Source organism: Drosophila mauritiana, unplaced genomic scaffold (genome assembly GCF_004382145.1).
Source record: "Drosophila mauritiana strain mau12 unplaced genomic scaffold, ASM438214v1 Y_14, whole genome shotgun sequence".
In the NCBI taxonomy this organism is placed as follows: domain Eukaryota; kingdom Metazoa; phylum Arthropoda; class Insecta; order Diptera; family Drosophilidae; genus Drosophila; species Drosophila mauritiana.
In genome coordinates, this window is record NW_022881553.1 from 9,883 (window position 1) to 28,690 (window position 18,808).

Genomic DNA, 18,808 nt, shown 5'->3' on the forward strand with positions numbered 1-18,808 from the left:
ACTAAAAGCATGCTACAACAGCGGTTCCTTGCTCACTACAGTAGCAACTGCACCAATGATGACAAATGAAAATAATAGGTCATGGTTTACTCTAAAAGACGTCGAAGGTAGTATTTCTGAATTCTCAGGTACTATAGGTAGTGTTGATGTTGATCAGTGGATAAATAAGGTAGAAGAATGTGGGATTACAGTTCAGTGGAACCAATTACAAATGTTTGTCTATGCGATGCAGCTTTTACGAGGTGGTGCTAGATCGTTTGTCAAAAGTCAACAAAACATTCGAAGTTGGGAAATATTGAAAACTGTATTGCTAGATGAGTTCGAAGTTAAAGTGTCATCAGCAGAAATACATCGAAGATTAAACAGACGGCAAAAGAAAAAAGATGAGAGTTTACATGAATTCTTGTACGCACTGATGGAAATAGCTAAGCCAGCAAAGCTTGAAGATGAGAGTATTATAGATTATTTCAGTAGTGGCATTTGGGATTTCCCTGCAAACAAAGTAGTGCTGTATCAAGCAATAACATTAAAAGAGCTAAAACTTAGTTTGGATGGTTACAAAAAGTTTGTAGTTCAAGCAAGTCATTAAAACAGGCCTGGATCATTCGTTGATAAACAGAGTTCTGAGTCCAAGAAGATTAGCAGTGACAACAAGACACATAAATGTTTCAAGTGCGGTGATGATACCCATTTTAAAAAAGATTGTAGGAAGAAAGATTTTGATTGTTTTAAGTGTAACCAACCAGGTCATCGCGCATCAGACTGTAAAATATATGGAAAAGTTAAGCAGGATCAAAATACAAATGTCGTACAAGATAGGAAGAAAGAGTTAAAGCCATTAAGCACTCCTTCAGGTTTAGAGTTGAAAACTGTGCAGTATAAGTCAATGATGTTTCAAGGATTAGTTGATACAGGTGCTGCCTTTGTCTTATACGCAGAAGTGTTTATACTAAGTTGGGCAGAAATAAGTTGACAGGCTTAGCGAAGTGTTTGACTGGCATAGGTGATAGCCAGGCGCTTACATTCGGTAGCTTTGTAATTTCTGTTGAGGTAGATGGTATAGACATGCAAGTTGAATTTCACGCAGTTCCTGATGAGGATATGGGGTTTGATTCGATTTTAGGAAGAACAATCTTAAACAGCGTGGATTTGAAAGTAACCAAAGGTGGCACAGAGTTTATAAGTCGAGTTGTAAACCAAAAAAAGGTTGAGAGTCAGAGAATCCAGCCATTGGACAAAGGATCATGTGCTGAGTTGTTTGTTGAATTTAAAAGTATGTGCTGGGGGTGGAGCAGGCTGGCATATTTGATGAGGTTGATTTATAACATTTGAGTAGTGTACAAAAAGAAAAAGCTTTAAGTCTAGTTGGAGAATATAAGCCAATTTGAAATTGTTCGACACCAGTGAAGATGAAAATACTTTTAACCGATGATTTACCAGTATTCCAACAACCAAGACGTTTGGCATAGTGTGAACAAAAGATTGTGGATGATCAAGTTCAGGAATGGTTGCGAGACAAGATTATAAAGCTGAGTGTGTCGGAATACGCATCACCAGTGGTGCTTGTTTCGAAAAAGAATGGGAAAAAACGATTGTGTTGTAACTATCGGAAATTAAATGAAAAGATAATTCGTGATCACTTTCCAATGCCGCAGGTTGACGTTGTTATCGAAAAGCTTCAGAGTGCTTTGGTGTATACGACTTTGGATTTAACTAACGGTTTCTTTCATGTGCCCGTTGAGTTGGAATCCCAGAAATATACCTCCTTTGTAACACAAAAGGGACAGTACGAATTTCTGTATGTGCCCTTTGGTATTACAAACTCACCTGCAGTTTTTACTCGATTCATAATGGCAGTCTAAAGGGAACTAAACAACAGTGGAGATGTAGTAGTATAAATGGACGATATGATTGTGCCCAGTAAAAATGTGTGTGAAGGATTGGTAAAGCTGGAGAAGGTGTTAAGTGTTGCCAGTAAAAATGTATTAAAAATAAATTGGTCAAAATGTCAGGTGTTGCAAAAGAAAGTTAACTTTTTGGGTATATAGTTGAGTGTGGTACTATTAAGCCTTCTGGAGAGAAGACAAGTGAAATCGTTAATTTTCCGTTGCCAAATGATAAAAAAGGTGTTCAAAGATTCTTAGGATTGACGTCGTATTTTCTTAGATTTGTCAAGGATTTTGCAGTGACTGCTAAGCCTTTGTCGGACCTGTTAAGGCAACTTCTAAACCTAACTAACTTCTAAGCCCGTATTGAAATTGTACAATCCTAAATTAGAAACGGAAATCCATACAAACGCTTTAAAATATGGTTTCGGTGGCGTATTATTACAAAAAGACCCAGAAGATTTTTTGTTTCATCCGGTTCAATACATGAGTCGTAAGACTAACCAATGCGAAGAAAATTATTATTCTTATGAGCTTGAGGTTCTTGCAGTTATCGGTGCATTAATGAAGTGGCGTGTGTATGTGTTAGGTTTGAAATTTAATATTGTGACTGACTGCAACGCGTTCACTATGACCATGAAGAAGAAGGACGTTCCTTTGAGGGTAGCTAGGTGGGCATTATACCTTCAAGACTTTGATTATCAAATAGAACATCGCTCAGGGACGAGAATGAGACATGTTGATGCGTTGAGTAGAGTATCATGTTTTATGCTGAGCGATACTTTTGTACATCGCTTGAAACAAGCACAATTACTCGATGAATGGACGAAAGTAGTGAGAAGCTTTGTAGAAAAAAAAGGTTATGAAGATTTTTATAAAGAAAACCAAATATTTTTTAAAGATCCTAATCGCGAGCTTGTTGTTGTACCGTCAAAGATGGAAAATGAAATAATCACAATTGTTCATAAGCATGGACATTTTGAAAAAGATTTAGTTGAGAAATCTTACTTCATACCAAAGCTTAAAGAAAAGGTTGTTCGTGTTGTGGACAGTTGTGTGGAGTGTATTGTATTTAATTCGAAAGCTGGGAAGAAAGAAGGTTTCTTGACCCCGATTGAAAAGGGAGATAGACCGTTGTTGACGTATCACATTGACCATGTTGGGCCAATGGAAATGACGAGCAAGCGCTACCACCACATTTTATCTTAGCACAGAAGCAAAGGAAGTTATAAGTTGTCTAGAGCGTCAGGCTACTAATTTTGGAAGTCCCTTACGTATTATCTCTGATAGGGGAACTGCGTTCACTGCACAGACATTTAAGTTGTATTGTCAGGAGCAGAAAATTCAGCATCTAGTGATTACAACAGGTGTACCACGTGGAAATGGTCAGATTGAGAGAATTCATAAGACAGTAGTGTTGATGCTGTCGAAGTTAAGTCATGGGAGTGCAGGAGACTGGTATAAGCATTTCAGTAAAGTGCAGCAAATAATCAATAGTAGAACCGCCTAGAAGTTGAAATGAAAATTTCTAGGAACTTACAAAGTTGTTAAGATAAAAAAGCACGGAAGGTATGACGTAAAAAATCTCGGAGACGACGATGGACCTTTTAAGACATCGACAGTCGCAGAATATATGAAGCCGTGGGGAAATAAATTCGGGTCGAATGATGTATCAGGAGGGCCGATTGTGGGAAATGAACCAGATCAGGGAACTAAAATGAACTATGAAACAGAGAGCAAGAGAGTAACGCGCAGGGGCAAGGCTTATTAACGGAAAAAACAAATGAAACAGTTGGAGTAGAATGGTGAACGAGTGCAGTCACGAGTTTTTCAATCGCGCTATATACTTATGCAACTAGAGCTAAACAATTGTCATCAAACAATTAAATAATAAGCAAGAACTATTGTCATTAAACAATATAAAGTGTACTAAAAACAATTGTCATTAAACAATAAAGTAACACTATAAAGTAAACTTACTACATTTATATGACCTTCGAGTATTGCAACAAACCGGCTTTAATTGAATATAAACTCGGTTAGATATATACCGAAAATTTCAAAAAATTGAGGAGCTCTGCATATAGGCAACTTTAAGAAAACGCATTAAGAGAAATTAAAATTTATTAGTGCCGCAAAAGAATTCAATCAGAGCATTCGTTCTACAACAAATAAAAAATCTTGTGATATTCTTTTTTAATAATATTGAACTCAAAAACAAAAAAAGAACACTCAAGTATGAGTCACGCCCACTCTGTTCAACACTTTTTAATTTGTTTCTCATTTTATCCGTCTTTCCGTACGTCCGTTTCTTTTTCGATTTTTTTTTATTGTGTTAAGAAGAAGAGCAATAGGAGGGGGAGTTGCATTCGAGATGTTAGTGAGGACGTATGTAAGCTGGATGGGTTATATTATTCTTTGAATTTGAACATGTCTGAGCTAGCCGCATCGACTTGTAGTTTGTAATACGTGAAAAAACAGTTCGTTACCAAAAGTTCGCGCCAAGCCGCAAATGCATTACTTTTCCGCCATAGCAAGTGCTCTTCTCAAAAATCTGGACGGCTTAGTCTAGGAAATGAGGAAGACACTGTCCGAATCTATGAAAACGGGGTCTGTTAGGACCGATTATATCGCAGGACACCAACTGATTCTCGTATTGATTCTTATTCGACTTACTTGTGCGCGTGTTCTAACTACTGTTTTGGAGCTACGACTGCGCCGGTACGTTTCGGAATATCAAGGAAGACGAACGGTGACGAGGGAACGACGCTGAACAGTAGACGGCAAAGAACGCCGAAGACCGCATCAAGAGCTGTTGATATGCCTAATATCTTCCGGAAAAGGCAAACATTCAGAACTTATTTATTATTTATTATTTCGTAGGGAGAAGAAATCGATAGTGTGTTACAGCACGTGTGCTCGACAGCGACAGCTTTGGAACCAAAATTCAATAGATCCAGCTTTATAGCAACCAAAAAAGATCGTGTGCAAAAATTTTTCCTATTACTTCAGTTTTATTATTTGCTCGCAAAAAGTGTTTCTATAAACTGTAGTTCTGCAGATCCTCTTATGTGTCAGCAGGTAGGCATCTGTGCGTAGCTTCTAGCTCCTCTTAACTGAATTCAACGAAATGATATGTTTCTAAACAAGATTTTAAAATTCTTCGTACACTTTTTTATAGATATGCGATCATTTTTTTGTATGTGACGACGTTACAGTAACTGTAGAGGTACGTCGATTGGAAATGGATGATTCAGATAACACTGTAAAAGAGGCCCTATCTCTGGCACGTCATTGGCTTGAATATGCAGATTGGCAAAAGGCTTTTTTATTATTATATCAAGTAGCGAAGCTAATAAAGTCAAAAGGACGGCTTCTTAACTTCATTGATACAATTTACGTTTATGAACCACAAACAACAGTCCAGCTCGCTCACCTCGTTCGCCTTACAAAGAGGGTTGTTTTGTCCTTGGAACCACTTGATGACATGGAAGTTAATGTAGTTGCAAGAATGCTACAATTAATTTCCTCCACCTTTAGGTTAATAATTAATAGTAATGAACTTAATACTTTAATGGATATTTATTATGAAACGATGGTGAATGAACTGTGCGATATTCTTAACAAATTGAATACAGAGTGGGAGTACATACCGAAATCTCAATGTCGTGCAGAATCTGAATCTTGCCTAAACATTGATAACTTCAGAAATAGGCTTGAGCAAATGTCTGTTCTAAGACCTCAAGGTTTAGAGCATATTAATAACTGGTTACATGCTCATTGGAAGTTAAGCAGCTGCCTATTTTATATGGGAATGGGCACAGCACGCCGTCTTCATCCTGAGGAAGGTCCAAAACTAATAGAGCGATCTACTTTTAGTATGCGTATGGAAAGTTTTGACTTAGACCAAGATAGAAGCATAGAATTTCAATCCGCGGATTCTATGCATACTCTTATTTTTACTGACAAACTTCTTGATGAATTAAAACGACGACTTCGAACTGACGAAGTGCTAATTTCTATACGAAGTCACAAGCAAAGTCAATACTGGTGGTATCCTGAGCAGGAGTCCCACACTCAAGTACTCGTAGTTAATGCATATACAATAAATAATATTTGGAAAAAATCTCAAGAGGTTGTCGAACCATTTCAATATATTTCAAAATTGAAAATGAATTTTTCGGAAGGTGATTCAATAAATGAGCCGTCACGACAGATCTTTAATCGTGGTATAGACTTTGATGACCCTGAGGAAGATATCGAAAATGTCATTCATGATTGTGTGTATACTCCTTTAGAAGTTCGTATGTATCGAACTGAACTATTTGGTCATTCAGTTCTCGGAGTTACTTTTACTCAAGCGGATATAGATTATTGCGTGCTAATACGGATGACTAATATACCAGAATTAAATGAAATGGAAAGAGAAAGCTCTACTTGTCTAGTGAGAGCTGGAGTCCTACAATCAACCACTTTGTTATTAAGGAATCGCTGCGATAAATCTCAGCCTGTTTATATTTATCTTCGCGCTGCTAATATATCTGAACCGTGGAATAACTTTTTCCATTCTGGAGCTTTTTTTTGCCTTCACCACTGACATACGTAGTTGTCGAATTTGGAACTATGCTCGACCCGAACCGAGATGGCAAAACTTTGCTTGCATGCCTGAATTAAACAAAAGTATATACTTTGGAATACATTGTCGTTGTAATTATATTAGTGACTTTGATGCAGATGGTATGCCAATAATTGTAGTCCCAATGAATTTAAAATGTCACCTGGAACGGCCTATAGTGGGCCAAAGTTATCAAATAATAATATTCTTTTTCTCTTTAGCTTCATTTGTAATAATATATATATTTTATAGCATGCAATCCGTTTCTGATTGGGATAATAACTTATATACTGAACTATATCCAATAGGAGGAAAATGCTACCGAGGTGATCTTGTTTTAATGTGTACTTTCGGAGGAAGATATAACGCTGGTACATCAGCAAATATTATATTTGCCTTCAAATTTTCCAACCAAACACGGGACATAATAGTATATCAAGACCCAGTTTTTAAAACATTCAAAAGAAATAGTACAATATCTTTCCGACTACAAAATATACATTTCAGTATACCAACTGGAATTGCTATGTGGCACGATAATTCCGGAGTTTATCCACATTTTTTTTGTAGAAATCTTGTTCTATGCGATATGAATACTAATGAGGGCCAGTTATTTTCAATTCAGCAGTGGATTCAATGTTATAAAGTGTTAACTGTTTATAAAACGGCAAACGCATTTTCTCTGATAAATACCGATAATGGAAAAATTCATTCCGGTAAGCTTCGGTTCTTACACGCTATGGAAAATTTCATGGGAAACTGGTACTTATTTCAACCAATTATTGGACCATGGCGTTTTGGAACAGAGAGACTGGCCTTTTGCAAATGGGAAAGAAGTTGCATTTTTATAGCAAAACTTTTTATTGCTATAACATTTGTAGTACTATTTTTCGGACGCACAGAACCAATGGCATGCGATCCTAGTCCAAAAAAATATAATGACATCGATGTAGTACTTCGACTATGCTTTAGCTGTTATGTAACCAATTGTATTGTACAAGCATCATTGGAAACAGCCTTCAGAGCGATTGGAGTATACGATTTTATTTAAATATAGGGTCATATATATTTCCCTTGAGTATTTTTTTATGTTTTCGGGTTGAGGTAAAATGATATGTTCCGCATCCACAATTTTATTGTCTTACTTTCTGTTATAATGTCTTAAGCTTATATAAATTTTAATCATCCTTGTTATTTGTTTCGCTACTACTTTATATGGGGGCGAAGAATAGCTTAGTTTTTCATCGTTGGTGTATAGCTGTTTATCGTAGTTCATTCCATTTATATATAGTAACTTTTCTGGTCTTCTAAAATGATGAAATTTCGAGTTCACATTCACACTAGCTGAGTAACTTGTATCTGATACTCGACGAACTCGAATATAGCATTCTCTCTTGTTTTTATGATCGTATTAATGCTTCTTAAATTTGAATTTCCTTAACTCCTTCCTATTCCTAAAATGCTTTTTATTTCATTCAAATCTGCGATTTGTCGTTAAGTGTTAACGAGAACAGTAATACATTGATCTTTCAAAGAGCAATGGATTATATATCATGAGAATAAGTCTGAAAAACTGGTCATGTTTATATGGATGTTATAATAATCTTTTCAAGTACACTTGAATAACATTCTACTGATCTAATTCAAATAATTAATATTTTACAACAATCTCTCTTAAAAAATCTAAATAATTTAAATAAGAAATTATTGGTTACGCCCAAAATTGCTCCCTGTCCGCTCGCTTATGCTGAGAGCGTAAGAAATCTAAAAATATAATTTGCTTGTTTGTGTGAGTAAAAAAAAAGACGAGAACGTGTATATGTGTGCGTACTTGTGGTAGAAGACCATTTTCGGGCCGAAATCAATTCTGATCGAAGAAACGAATTTACATGTTTGGAGTTTTGGCCAATTTCGTAGCAACTAAAATAATAATTAAAAATTCACCCCCTGACTATTATAATTTAAAAGTTTTTGAAATCGCCGCTCGAATAAGCTACCGTTTACATATTTATATTTATGTTAATAATTAATTATATGTAATATATGTCATAATCGGTACACATGGAACACCACGGGGAGGCCATTACAATTGTAATGGAGTCCTATATTTATGTGGGAAATGAACCAGATCAGGGAACTAAAATGAACGATGAAACAGAGAGCAAAAGAGTAACGCGCAGTGGCAACGCTTATTAACGGAAAAGACAAAAGAAGCAGTTGGAGTAGAATGGTGAACGAGTGCAGTCACGAGTTTTTCAATCGCGCTATATACTTATGCAACTAGAGCTAAACAATTGTCATCAACCAATTAAATAATAATAAGCAAGAAGTATTGTCATTAAACAATATTAAGTGTACTAAAAACAATTGTCATTAAACAATAAAGTAACACTATAAAGTAAACTTACTACAATTTTGTGGGCACGTCTGGGATGGCCCAAGTTGTATATGCATAAGTGCGATGTTAATGAGTGCGAGCGAGACAGAACGTGGCGCCGCATCAATTAAAAGAAAATCGACAGTCGCTTCAGTAGCAAAAAAGAAGCAGTAGAAGAATAACGGCGGAACGAAATACGCCGCCACATATACGAAGGCGAACGAGCAACAACAGCGACGAGAGAAGCGAAGCATGAGGAACGAAAGAGGCGAGGACAACGAAGAGGCGAAAACGACGCTGCAAGTTGTGTATCGCTTGCTGTTAACATAGACTTAACAGAGTTGGGGTATCGACTCGGAGTCAGAGAGAGGTTCTGACAGGAGCCTGGCTGTTTCGGCTGCTTCATTTGGGGAACATCGATTGGCTGGTGTGAAGACTTCCTCCAAGTGCTCGGCGAATGCGTTGGCTCTTTCGGTCTCAGTTCTGCACCATGAGTTGTCTTGTCTTCTGATGGGCGGGATCCTCTTCAGTGGCCTCTTGATGCGCTTGGTAACATTCCACAGGTTGTGGTGGGGATCACCCGGCGCGAGATTACCAACAAAGCTGTCGAGGGCCTCCTTCCTTAGCCTGACCAGAGTTTCCTTCAGCTCCTTGGTGGCTCTGTTGAGAGCTGTTTTGTCTCTAGGATTCCTGGAGAGGAACCAAACCCGTCGGAGACGCCTTTTCTCTGACTTGAGCTCATTAACCCGCGGATTCCAAAAGTGGACGTCTCTACTTCTGTCCCTCGTTTGGTTAGAGAACCTTGGAGCAGCATAAGTTGCTGCCTCCTGAATTTGCGAGGTGAGGTTCACAACGGCCGCATCTATAATTTCAGGGGTATCCAATGGTTGATTAGTGACTGTCGAGTTGTTCAGCCAGTGGTGGTATTTGCTGATGTCGGACGTTTTGAAGATTAACTTTTTACCCGCGGATTTCAACATGGCTGAGGCGTAGACCGAAACGGCAATGGCACTATGGTCCGAGAGAAGGTCTTCCACCTCCTGGTCTGGATTCTTGCCGGGTCCAGGCCGCCAGAGATCGCAAAGTCCAAGATGTCTGGAGTTTTTGCAGGGTCAGTGGGCCAGTATGTTGGCGTCCCAGTTCCGTGGCAATTGAGGTTGCGGGAGAGAACCTGCCTGCATAGCGCGCGTCCTTTTGGATTGCATACTCTGGAACCCCACCAAGTGTGCTTGGCGTTAAAGTCACCTCCTATGACGAATTTGGGGCCTAGGCTGTCCAAAAGCGAAGAGAAGCAATCGTCCGTGGCTCTAAATCTGGGTGGGCAGTAGGCAGCAGCTAAGGTAATGTCTCCGTGGTGGTGCTTACCGATATTCGGGCGCATTGCACCCAATCCTCTTGAATTGGTGGTTGGGTGTCGAATTTGATGCTGCTGCGAATAAGGATGGCGGCGCCGCCGGGTGCTGAACCATTAGGGTGGATGGCTGACACGAGGTCATACCCCTTAAGGTGAAGTAGGACCTGTCTGAAAAATGGGTTTCGGATATGAGGAGAATATCTGCTTGGTTGGTCTTGCAATAAAGCTCGACCTCTGGCCTCTTTCAAACATGGCTTCCATTCTGCCCATTATTGTTTCCATCAGGTTGTCAATATTGGCCTGAGTATGAGGGATGGCATGAGTCTCATCAGTTGCCTGCTTGACAGCGTTGGCAAAACTAACGTTAGGAGTAACCTTGCTGCTGCTCACAGTGTAATGGGCGCGTGGGGCTGAAGCCAGCTTTGGAGCGAGCATGCTTTTGGCCTTCTTATATGCCGGACAACCTTTATATGAGGCTGCATGCGGTCCTTCGCAGTGCAAGCAATTGGCCGGCTTATTATTATTTTTACACTCAACGGTTGGGTGGCTGTCTCCGCACTTGACACACCTGTGTTCTAGGTGGCAGTACCGTTGGGTATGTCCAAATCCCTGACAGCGATAGCATTGCGGCACGTCATTAAACTTTATCGGTGGCTCGATTGTCACCACTGATCTGCAAAGTCGCGTAACTTTATAGGCCTCCTTGTTCTTGGCCGGCTCGAGATTGGCGAAAAATATGTTAAGAGGCTTTTTGGTACTTCTTTGGGTGGGGTTGTAGAGGTCTCTGACCTTGTGTCCGTGACGGTTTAGCCCATCCCGAATTTCCTCTGGGTCCGTTGAGTAGTGAAGACCTTTGATGACTACTCTATAGGCACGTTCGTCTCGGGGCTGGAAGGTTTGAAACCTTTTATTGGACTTGGCCAAGAAGTCCTTCAGGGCGGAGAAGCTTTCCTTGTCCGGGGTCATCACGCGAACGTTGTTGTTGCTTGCCATTTTCAGTGTGAACTCCACATCATTGCCAAGTACTCCAGCAATGCTATTAGTGAGAGCCTTGATATTGGTCACATCCGGTATGAAGATTGGTGGTGGCTTGAAAGTCCTGAGAGTAGTCTTGGGTTTGTCCGGGGTTTTGGTGGCAGCAGGTCCAGGTTTCTCCGTCTTGGATGCCTTGTTCGTCGTCGTCATTGCCGTCCTCTTCGTTCGAGAGAATGGCAAATCTGTTTGCCAGCCTTCGACGATAGGCTGCGCTGATGTTGGGCGTGGGTTTGCTCACAGGTTTGCGCTTGCCAGGCTCCGAATGCGAGGTGCTGGAGTCGCTGCTCGGGCTGGATTCCCTTACTCTGCGGGCCTTCTTGCAGGGGGTTGATTTCCCTGGCTTGTGGAAAAGAAGAAGATGAAAATACTTTTAACCGATGATTTACCAGTATTCCAACAACCAAGACGTTTGGCATAGTGTGAACAAAAGATTGTGGATGATCAAGTTCAGGAATGGTTGCGAGACAAGATTATAAAGCTGAGTGTGTCGGAATACGCATCACCAGTGGTGCTTGTTTCGAAAAAGAATGGGAAAAAACGATTGTGTTGTAACTATCGGAAATTAAATGAAAAGATAATTCGTGATCACTTTCCAATGCCGCAGGTTGACGTTGTTATCGAAAAGCTTCAGAGTGCTTTGGTGTATACGACTTTGGATTTAACTAACGGTTTCTTTCATGTGCCCGTTGAGTTGGAATCCCAGAAATATACCTCCTTTGTAACACAAAAGGGACAGTACGAATTTCTGTATGTGCCCTTTGGTATTACAAACTCACCTGCAGTTTTTACTCGATTCATAATGGCAGTCTAAAGGGAACTAACAACAGTGGAGATGTAGTAGTATAAATGGACGATATGATTGTGCCCAGTAAAAATGTGTGTGAAGGATTGGTAAAGCTGGAGAAGGTGTTAAGTGTTGCCAGTAAAAATGTATTAAAAATAAATTGGTCGAAATGTCAGGTGTTGCAAAAGAAAGTTAACTTTTTGGGTATATGGTTGAGTGTGGTACTATTAAGCCTTCTGGAGAGAAGACAAGTGCTATCGTTAATTTTCCGTTGCCAAATGATAAAAAAGGTGTTCAAAGATTCTTAGGATTGACGTCGTATTTTCGTAGATTTGTCAATGACTTTGCAGTGACTGCTAAGCCTTTGTCGGACCTGTTAAGGCAACTTCTAAACCTAACTAACTTCTAAACCCGTATTGAAATTGTACAATCCTAAATTAGAAACGGAAATCCATACAAACGCTTTAAAATTCAGTGGCGGTATTATTAAAAAAGACCCAGAAGATTTTTTGTTTCATCCGGTTCAATACATGAGTCGTAAGACTAACCAATGCGGAAGAAATTATCATTCTTATGAGCTTGAGGTTCTTGCAGTTATCGGTGCATTAATGAAATGGCGTGTGTATGTGTTAGGTTTGAAATTTAAAATTGTGACTGACTGCAAACGCGTTCACTATGACCATGAAGAAGAAGGACGTTCCTTTGAGGGTAGCTAGGTGGGCATTATACCTTCAAGACTTTGATTATCAAATAGAACATCGCTCAGGGACGAGAATGAGACATGTTGATGCGTTGAGTAGAGTATCATGTTTTATGCTGAGCGATACTTTTGTACATCGCTTGAAACAAGCACAATTACTCGATGAATGGACGAAAGTAGTGAGAAGCTTTGTAGAAAAAAAAGGTTATGAAGATTTTTATACAGAAAACCAATATTTTTTAAAGATCCTAATCGCGAGCTTGTTGTTGTACCGTCAAAGATGGAAAATGAAATAATCACAATTGTTCATAAGCATGGACATTTTGAAAAAGATTTAGTTGAGAAATCTTACTTCATACCAAAGCTTAAAGAAAAAGGTTGTTCGTGTTGTGGACAGTTGTGTGGAGTGTATTGTATTTAATTCGAAAGCTGGGAAGAAAGAAGGTTTCTTGACCCCGATTGAAAAGGGAGATAGACCGTTGTTGACGTATCACATTGACCATGTTGGGCCAATGGAAAGGACGAGCAAGCGCTACCACCACATTTTATCTTAGCACAGAAGCAAAGGAAGTTATAAGTTGTCTAGAGCGTCAGGCTACTAATTTTGGAAGTCCCTTACGTATTATCTCTGATAGGGGAACTGCGTTCACTGCACAGACATTTAAAGTTGTATTGTCAGGAGCAGAAAATTTAGCATCTAGTGATTACAACAGGTGTACCACGTGGAAATGGTCAGATTGAGAGAATTCATAAGACAGTAGTGTTGATGGCTGTCGAAGTTAAGTCATGGGAGTGCAGGAGACTGGTATAAGCATTTCAGTAAAGTGCAGCAAATAATCAATAGTAGAACCGCCTAGAAGTTGAAATGAAAATTTCTAGGAACTTACAAAGTTGTTAAGATAAAAAAGCAACGGAAGGTATGACGTAAAAAATCTCGGAGACGACGATGGACCTTTTAAGACATCGACAGTCGCAGAATATATGAAGCCGTGGGGAAATAAATTCGGGTCGAATGATGTATCAGGAGGGCCGATTGTGGGAAATGAACCAGATCAGGGAACTAAAATGAACTATGAAACAGAGAGCAAGAGAGTAACGCGCAGGGGCAAGGCTTATTAACGGAAAAAACAAATGAAACAGTTGGGAGTAGAATGGTGAACGAGTGCAGTCACGAGTTTTTCAATCGCGCTATATACTTATGCAACTAGAGCTAAACAATTGTCATCAAACAATTAAATAATAAGCAAGAACTATTGTCATTAAACAATATAAAGTGTACTAAAACAATTGTCATTAAACAATAAAGTAACACTATAAGTAAACTTACTACATTTATATGACCTTCGAGTATTGCCAACAAACCGGCTTTAATTGAATATAAACTCGGTTATATACCGAAAATTTCAAAAAATTGAGGAGCTCTGCATATAGGCAACTTTAAGAAAACGCATTAAGAGAAATTAAAATTTATTAGTGCCGCAAAAGAATTCAATCAGAGCATTCGTTCTACAACAAATAAAAAATCTTTGATATTGAAAAAACAAAAAAAGAACACTCAAGTATGAGTCACGCCCACTCTGTTCAACACTTTTTAATTTGTTTCTCATTTTATCCGTCTTTCCGTACGTCCGTTTCTTTTTCGATTTTTTTTTATTGTGTTAAGAAGAAGAGCAATAGGAGGGGGAGTTGCATTCGAGATGTTAGTGAGGACGTATGTAAGCTGGATGGGTTATATTATTCTTTGAATTTGAACATGTCTGAGCTAGCCGCATCGACTTGTAGTTTGTAATACGTGAAAAAACAGTTCGTTACCAAAAGTTCGCGCCAAGCCGCAAATGCATTACTTTTCCGCCATAGCAAGTGCTCTTCTCAAAAATCTGGACGGCTTAGTCTAGGAAATGAGGAAGACACTGTCCGAATATATGAAAACGGGGTCTGTTAGGACCGATTATATCGCAGGACACCAACTGATTCTCGTATTGATTCTTATTCGACTTACTTGTGCGCGTGTTCTAACTACTGTTTTGGAGCTACGACTGCGCCGGTACGTTTCGGAATATCAAGGAAGACGAACGGTGACGAGGGAACGACGCTGAACAGTAGACGGCAAAGAACGCCGAAGACCGCATCAAGAGCTGTTGATATGCCTAATATCTTCCGGAAAAGGCAAACATTCAGAACTTATTTATTATTTATTATTTCGTAGGGAGAAGAAATCGATAGTGTGTTACAGCACGTGTGCTCGACAGCGACAGCTTTGGAACCAAAATTCAATAGATCCAGCTTTATAGCAACCAAAAAAGATCGTGTGCAAAAATTTTTCCTATTACTTCAGTTTTATTATTTGCTCGCAAAAAGTGTTTCTATAAACTGTAGTTCTGCAGATCCTCTTATGTGTCAGCAGGTAGGCATCTGTGCGTAGCTTCTAGCTCCTCTTAACTGATTCAACGAAATGATATGTTTCTAAACAAGATTTTAAAATTCTTCGTACACTTTTTTATAGATATGCGATCATTTTTTTGTATGTGACGACGTTACAGTAACTGTAGAGGTACGTCGATTGGAAATGGATGATTCAGATAACACTGTAAAAGAGGCCCTATCTCTGGCACGTCATTGGCTTGAATATGCAGATTGGCAAAAGGCTTTTTTATTATTATATCAAGTAGCGAAGCTAATAAAGTCAAAAGGACGGCTTCTTAACTTTCATTGATACAATTTACGTTTATGAACCACAAAACAACAGTCCAGCTCGCTCACCTCGTTCGCCTTACAAAGAGGGTTGTTTTGTCCTTGGAACCACTTGATGACATGGAAGTTAATGTAGTTGCAAGAATGCTACAATTAATTTCCTCCACCTTTAGGTTAATAATTAATAGTAATGAACTTAATACTTTAATGGATATTTTATTATGAAACGATGGTGAATGAACTGTGCGATATTCTTAACAAATTGAATACAGAGTGGAGTACATACCGAAATCTCAATGTCGTGCAGAATCTGAATCTTGCCTAAACATTGATAACTTCAGAAATAGGCTTGAGCAAATGTCTGTTCTAAGACCTCAAGGTTTAGAGCATATTAATAACTGGTTACATGCTCATTGGAAGTTAAGCAGCTGCCTATTTTATATGGGAATGGGCACAGCACGCCGTCTTCATCCTGAGGAAGGTCCAAAACTAATAGAGCGATCTACTTTTAGTATGCGTATGGAAAGTTTTGACTTAGACCAAGATAGAAGCATAGAATTTCAATCCGCGGATTCTATGCATACTCTTATTTTTACTGACAAACTTCTTGATGAATTAAAACGACGACTTCGAACTGACGAAGTGCTAATTTCTATACGAAGTCACAAGCAAAGTCAATACTGGTGGTATCCTGAGCAGGAGTCCCACACTCAAGTACTCGTAGTTAATGCATATACAATAAATAATATTTGGAAAAAATCTCAAGAGGTTGTCGAACCATTTCAATATATTTCAAAATTGAAAATGAATTTTTCGGAAGGTGATTCAATAAATGAGCCGTCACGACAGATCTTTAATCGTGGTATAGACTTTGATGACCCTGAGGAAGATATCGAAAATGTCATTCATGATTGTGTGTATACTCCTTTAGAAGTTCGTATGTATCGAACTGAACTATTTGGTCATTCAGTTCTCGGAGTTACTTTTACTCAAGCGGATATATAGATTATGCGTGCTAATACGGATGACTAATATACCAGAATTAAATGAAATGGAAAGAGAAAGCTCTACTTGTCTAGTGAGAGCTGGAGTCCTACAATCAACCACTTTGTTATTAAGGAATCGCTGCGATAAATCTCAGCCTGTTTATATTTATCTTCGCGCTGCTAATATATCTGAACCGTGGAATAACTTTTTCCATCTGGAGCTTTTTTTGCCTTCACCACTGACATACGTAGTTGTCGAATTTGGAACTATGCTCGACCCGAACCGAGATGGCAAAACTTTGCTTGCATGCCTGAATTAAACAAAAGTATATACTTTGGAATACATTGTCGTTGTAATTATATTAGTGACTTTGATGCAGATGGTATGCCAATAATTGTAGTCCCAATGAATTTAAAATGTCACCTGGAACGGCCTATAGTGGGCCAAAGTTATCAAATAATAATATTCTTTTTCTTTAGCTTCATTTGTAATAATATATATATTTATAGCATGCAATCCGTTTCTGATTGGGATAATAACTTATATACTGAACTATATCCAATAGGAGGAAAATGCTACCGAGGTGATCTTGTTTTAATGTGTACTTTCGGAGGAAGATATAACGCTGGTACATCAGCAAATATTATATTTGCCTTCAAAATTTTCCAACCAAAACACGGGACATAATAGTATATCAAGACCCAGTTTTTAAAACATTCAAAAGAAATAGTACAATATCTTTCCGACTACAAAATATACATTTCAGTATACCAACTGGAATTGCTATGTGGCACGATAATTCCGGAGTTTATCCACATTTTTTTTGTAGAAATCTTGTTCTATGCGATATGAATACTAATGAGGGCCAGTTATTTTCAATTCAGCAGTGGATTCAATGTTTATAAAGTGTTAACTGTTTATAAAACGGCAAACGCATTTTCTCTGATAAATACCGATAATGGAAAAATTCATTCCGGTAAGCTTCGGTTCTTACACGCTATGGAAAATTTCATGGGAAACTGGTACTTATTTCAACCAATTATTGGACCATGGCGTTTTGGAACAGAGAGACTGGCCTTTTGCAAATGGGAAAGAAGTTGCATTTTTATAGCAAAACTTTTTATTGCTATAACATTTGTAGTACTATTTTTCGGACGCACAGAACCAATGGCATGCGATCCTAGTCCAAAAAAATATAATGACATCGATGTAGTACTTCGACTATGCTTTAGCTGTTATGTAACCAATTGTATTGTACAAGCATCATTGGAAACAGCCTTCAGAGCGATTGGAGTATACGATTTTATTTAAATATAGGGTCATATATATTTCCCTTGAGTATTTTTTTATGTTTTCGGGTTGAGGTAAAATGATATGTTCCGCATCCACAATTTTATTGTCTTACTTTCTGTTATAATGTCTTAAGCTTATATAAATTTAATCATCCTTGTTATTTGTTTCGCTACTACTTTATATGGGGGCGAAGAATAGCTTAGTTTTTCATCGTTGGTGTATAGCTGTTTATCGTAGTTCATTCCATTTATATATAGTAACTTTTCTGGTCTTCTAAAATGATGAAATTTCGAGTTCACATTCACACTAGCTGAGTAACTTGTATCTGATACTCGACGAACTCGAATATAGCATTCTCTCTTGTTTTTATGATCGTATTAATGCTTCTTAAATTTGAATTTCCTTAACTCCTTCCTATTCCTAAAATGCTTTTTATTTCATTCAAATCTGCGATTTGTCGTTAAGTGTTAACGAGAACAGTAATACATTGATCTTTCAAAGAGCAATGGATTATATATCATGAGAATAAGTCTGAAAAACTGGTCATGTTTATATGGATGTTATAATAATCTTTTCAAGTACACTTGAATAACATTCTACTGATCTAATTCAAATAATTAATATTTTACAACAATCTCTCTTAAAAAATCTAAATAATTTAAATAAGAAATTATTGGTTACGCCCAAAATTGCTCCCTGTCCGCTCGCTTATGCTGAGAGCGTAAGAAATCTAAAAATATAATTTGCTTGTTTGTGTGAGTAAAAAAAAAGACGAGAACGTGTATATGTGTGCGTACTTGTGGTAGAAGACCATTTTCGGGCCGAAATCAATTCTGATCGAAGAAACGAATTTACATGTTTGGAGTTTTGGCCAATTTTCGTAGCAACTAAAATATATAATTAAAAATTCACCCCCTGACTATTATAATTTAAAAGTTTTTGAAATCGCCGCTCGAATAAGCTACCGTTTACATATTTATATTTATGTTAATAATTAATTATATGTAATATATGTTCATAATCGGTACACATGGAACACCACGGGGAGGCCATTACAATTGTAATGGAGTCCTATATTTATGTGGG

The 18,808-nt window shown here is 38.2% G+C and overlaps 2 protein-coding genes and 1 pseudogene across 2 annotated transcripts; all 3 read left to right on the forward strand.

The window, feature by feature from the left end:
• The first annotated feature begins 5,118 nt into the window (after positions 1-5,118).
• On the forward strand, positions 5,119-6,498 carry LOC117149998. Its single transcript, XM_033316884.1, has one exon. The coding sequence runs from the start codon at positions 5,131-5,133 to the stop codon at positions 6,481-6,483; it is 1,353 nt and encodes a 450-aa protein (XP_033172775.1). The 5' UTR covers positions 5,119-5,130; the 3' UTR covers positions 6,484-6,498.
• Positions 6,499-6,523: 25 nt separating this feature from the next.
• Positions 6,524-15,289, forward strand: LOC117149999 (polycystic kidney disease and receptor for egg jelly-related protein-like). The gene is made up of 2 exons (XM_033316885.1): positions 6,524-7,605; positions 15,255-15,289. The coding sequence occupies exon 1, from the start codon at positions 6,548-6,550 to the stop codon at positions 7,550-7,552; it is 1,005 nt and encodes a 334-aa protein (XP_033172776.1). The 5' UTR covers positions 6,524-6,547; the 3' UTR covers positions 7,553-7,605; positions 15,255-15,289.
• LOC117149996 lies at positions 15,144-17,740 on the forward strand (annotated as a pseudogene).
• Positions 17,741-18,808: the final 1,068 nt, after the last annotated feature.

What these genes read in the sequence shown, in the direction of transcription:
- LOC117149998 (XM_033316884.1), top strand. Translation starts at nt 5,131, where the DNA reads ATGGATGATTCAGATAACACTGTAAAAGAGGCCCTATCTCTGGCACGT.
- LOC117149999 (XM_033316885.1), top strand. Translation starts at nt 6,548, where the DNA reads ATGCCTGAATTAAACAAAAGTATATACTTTGGAATACATTGTCGTTGT.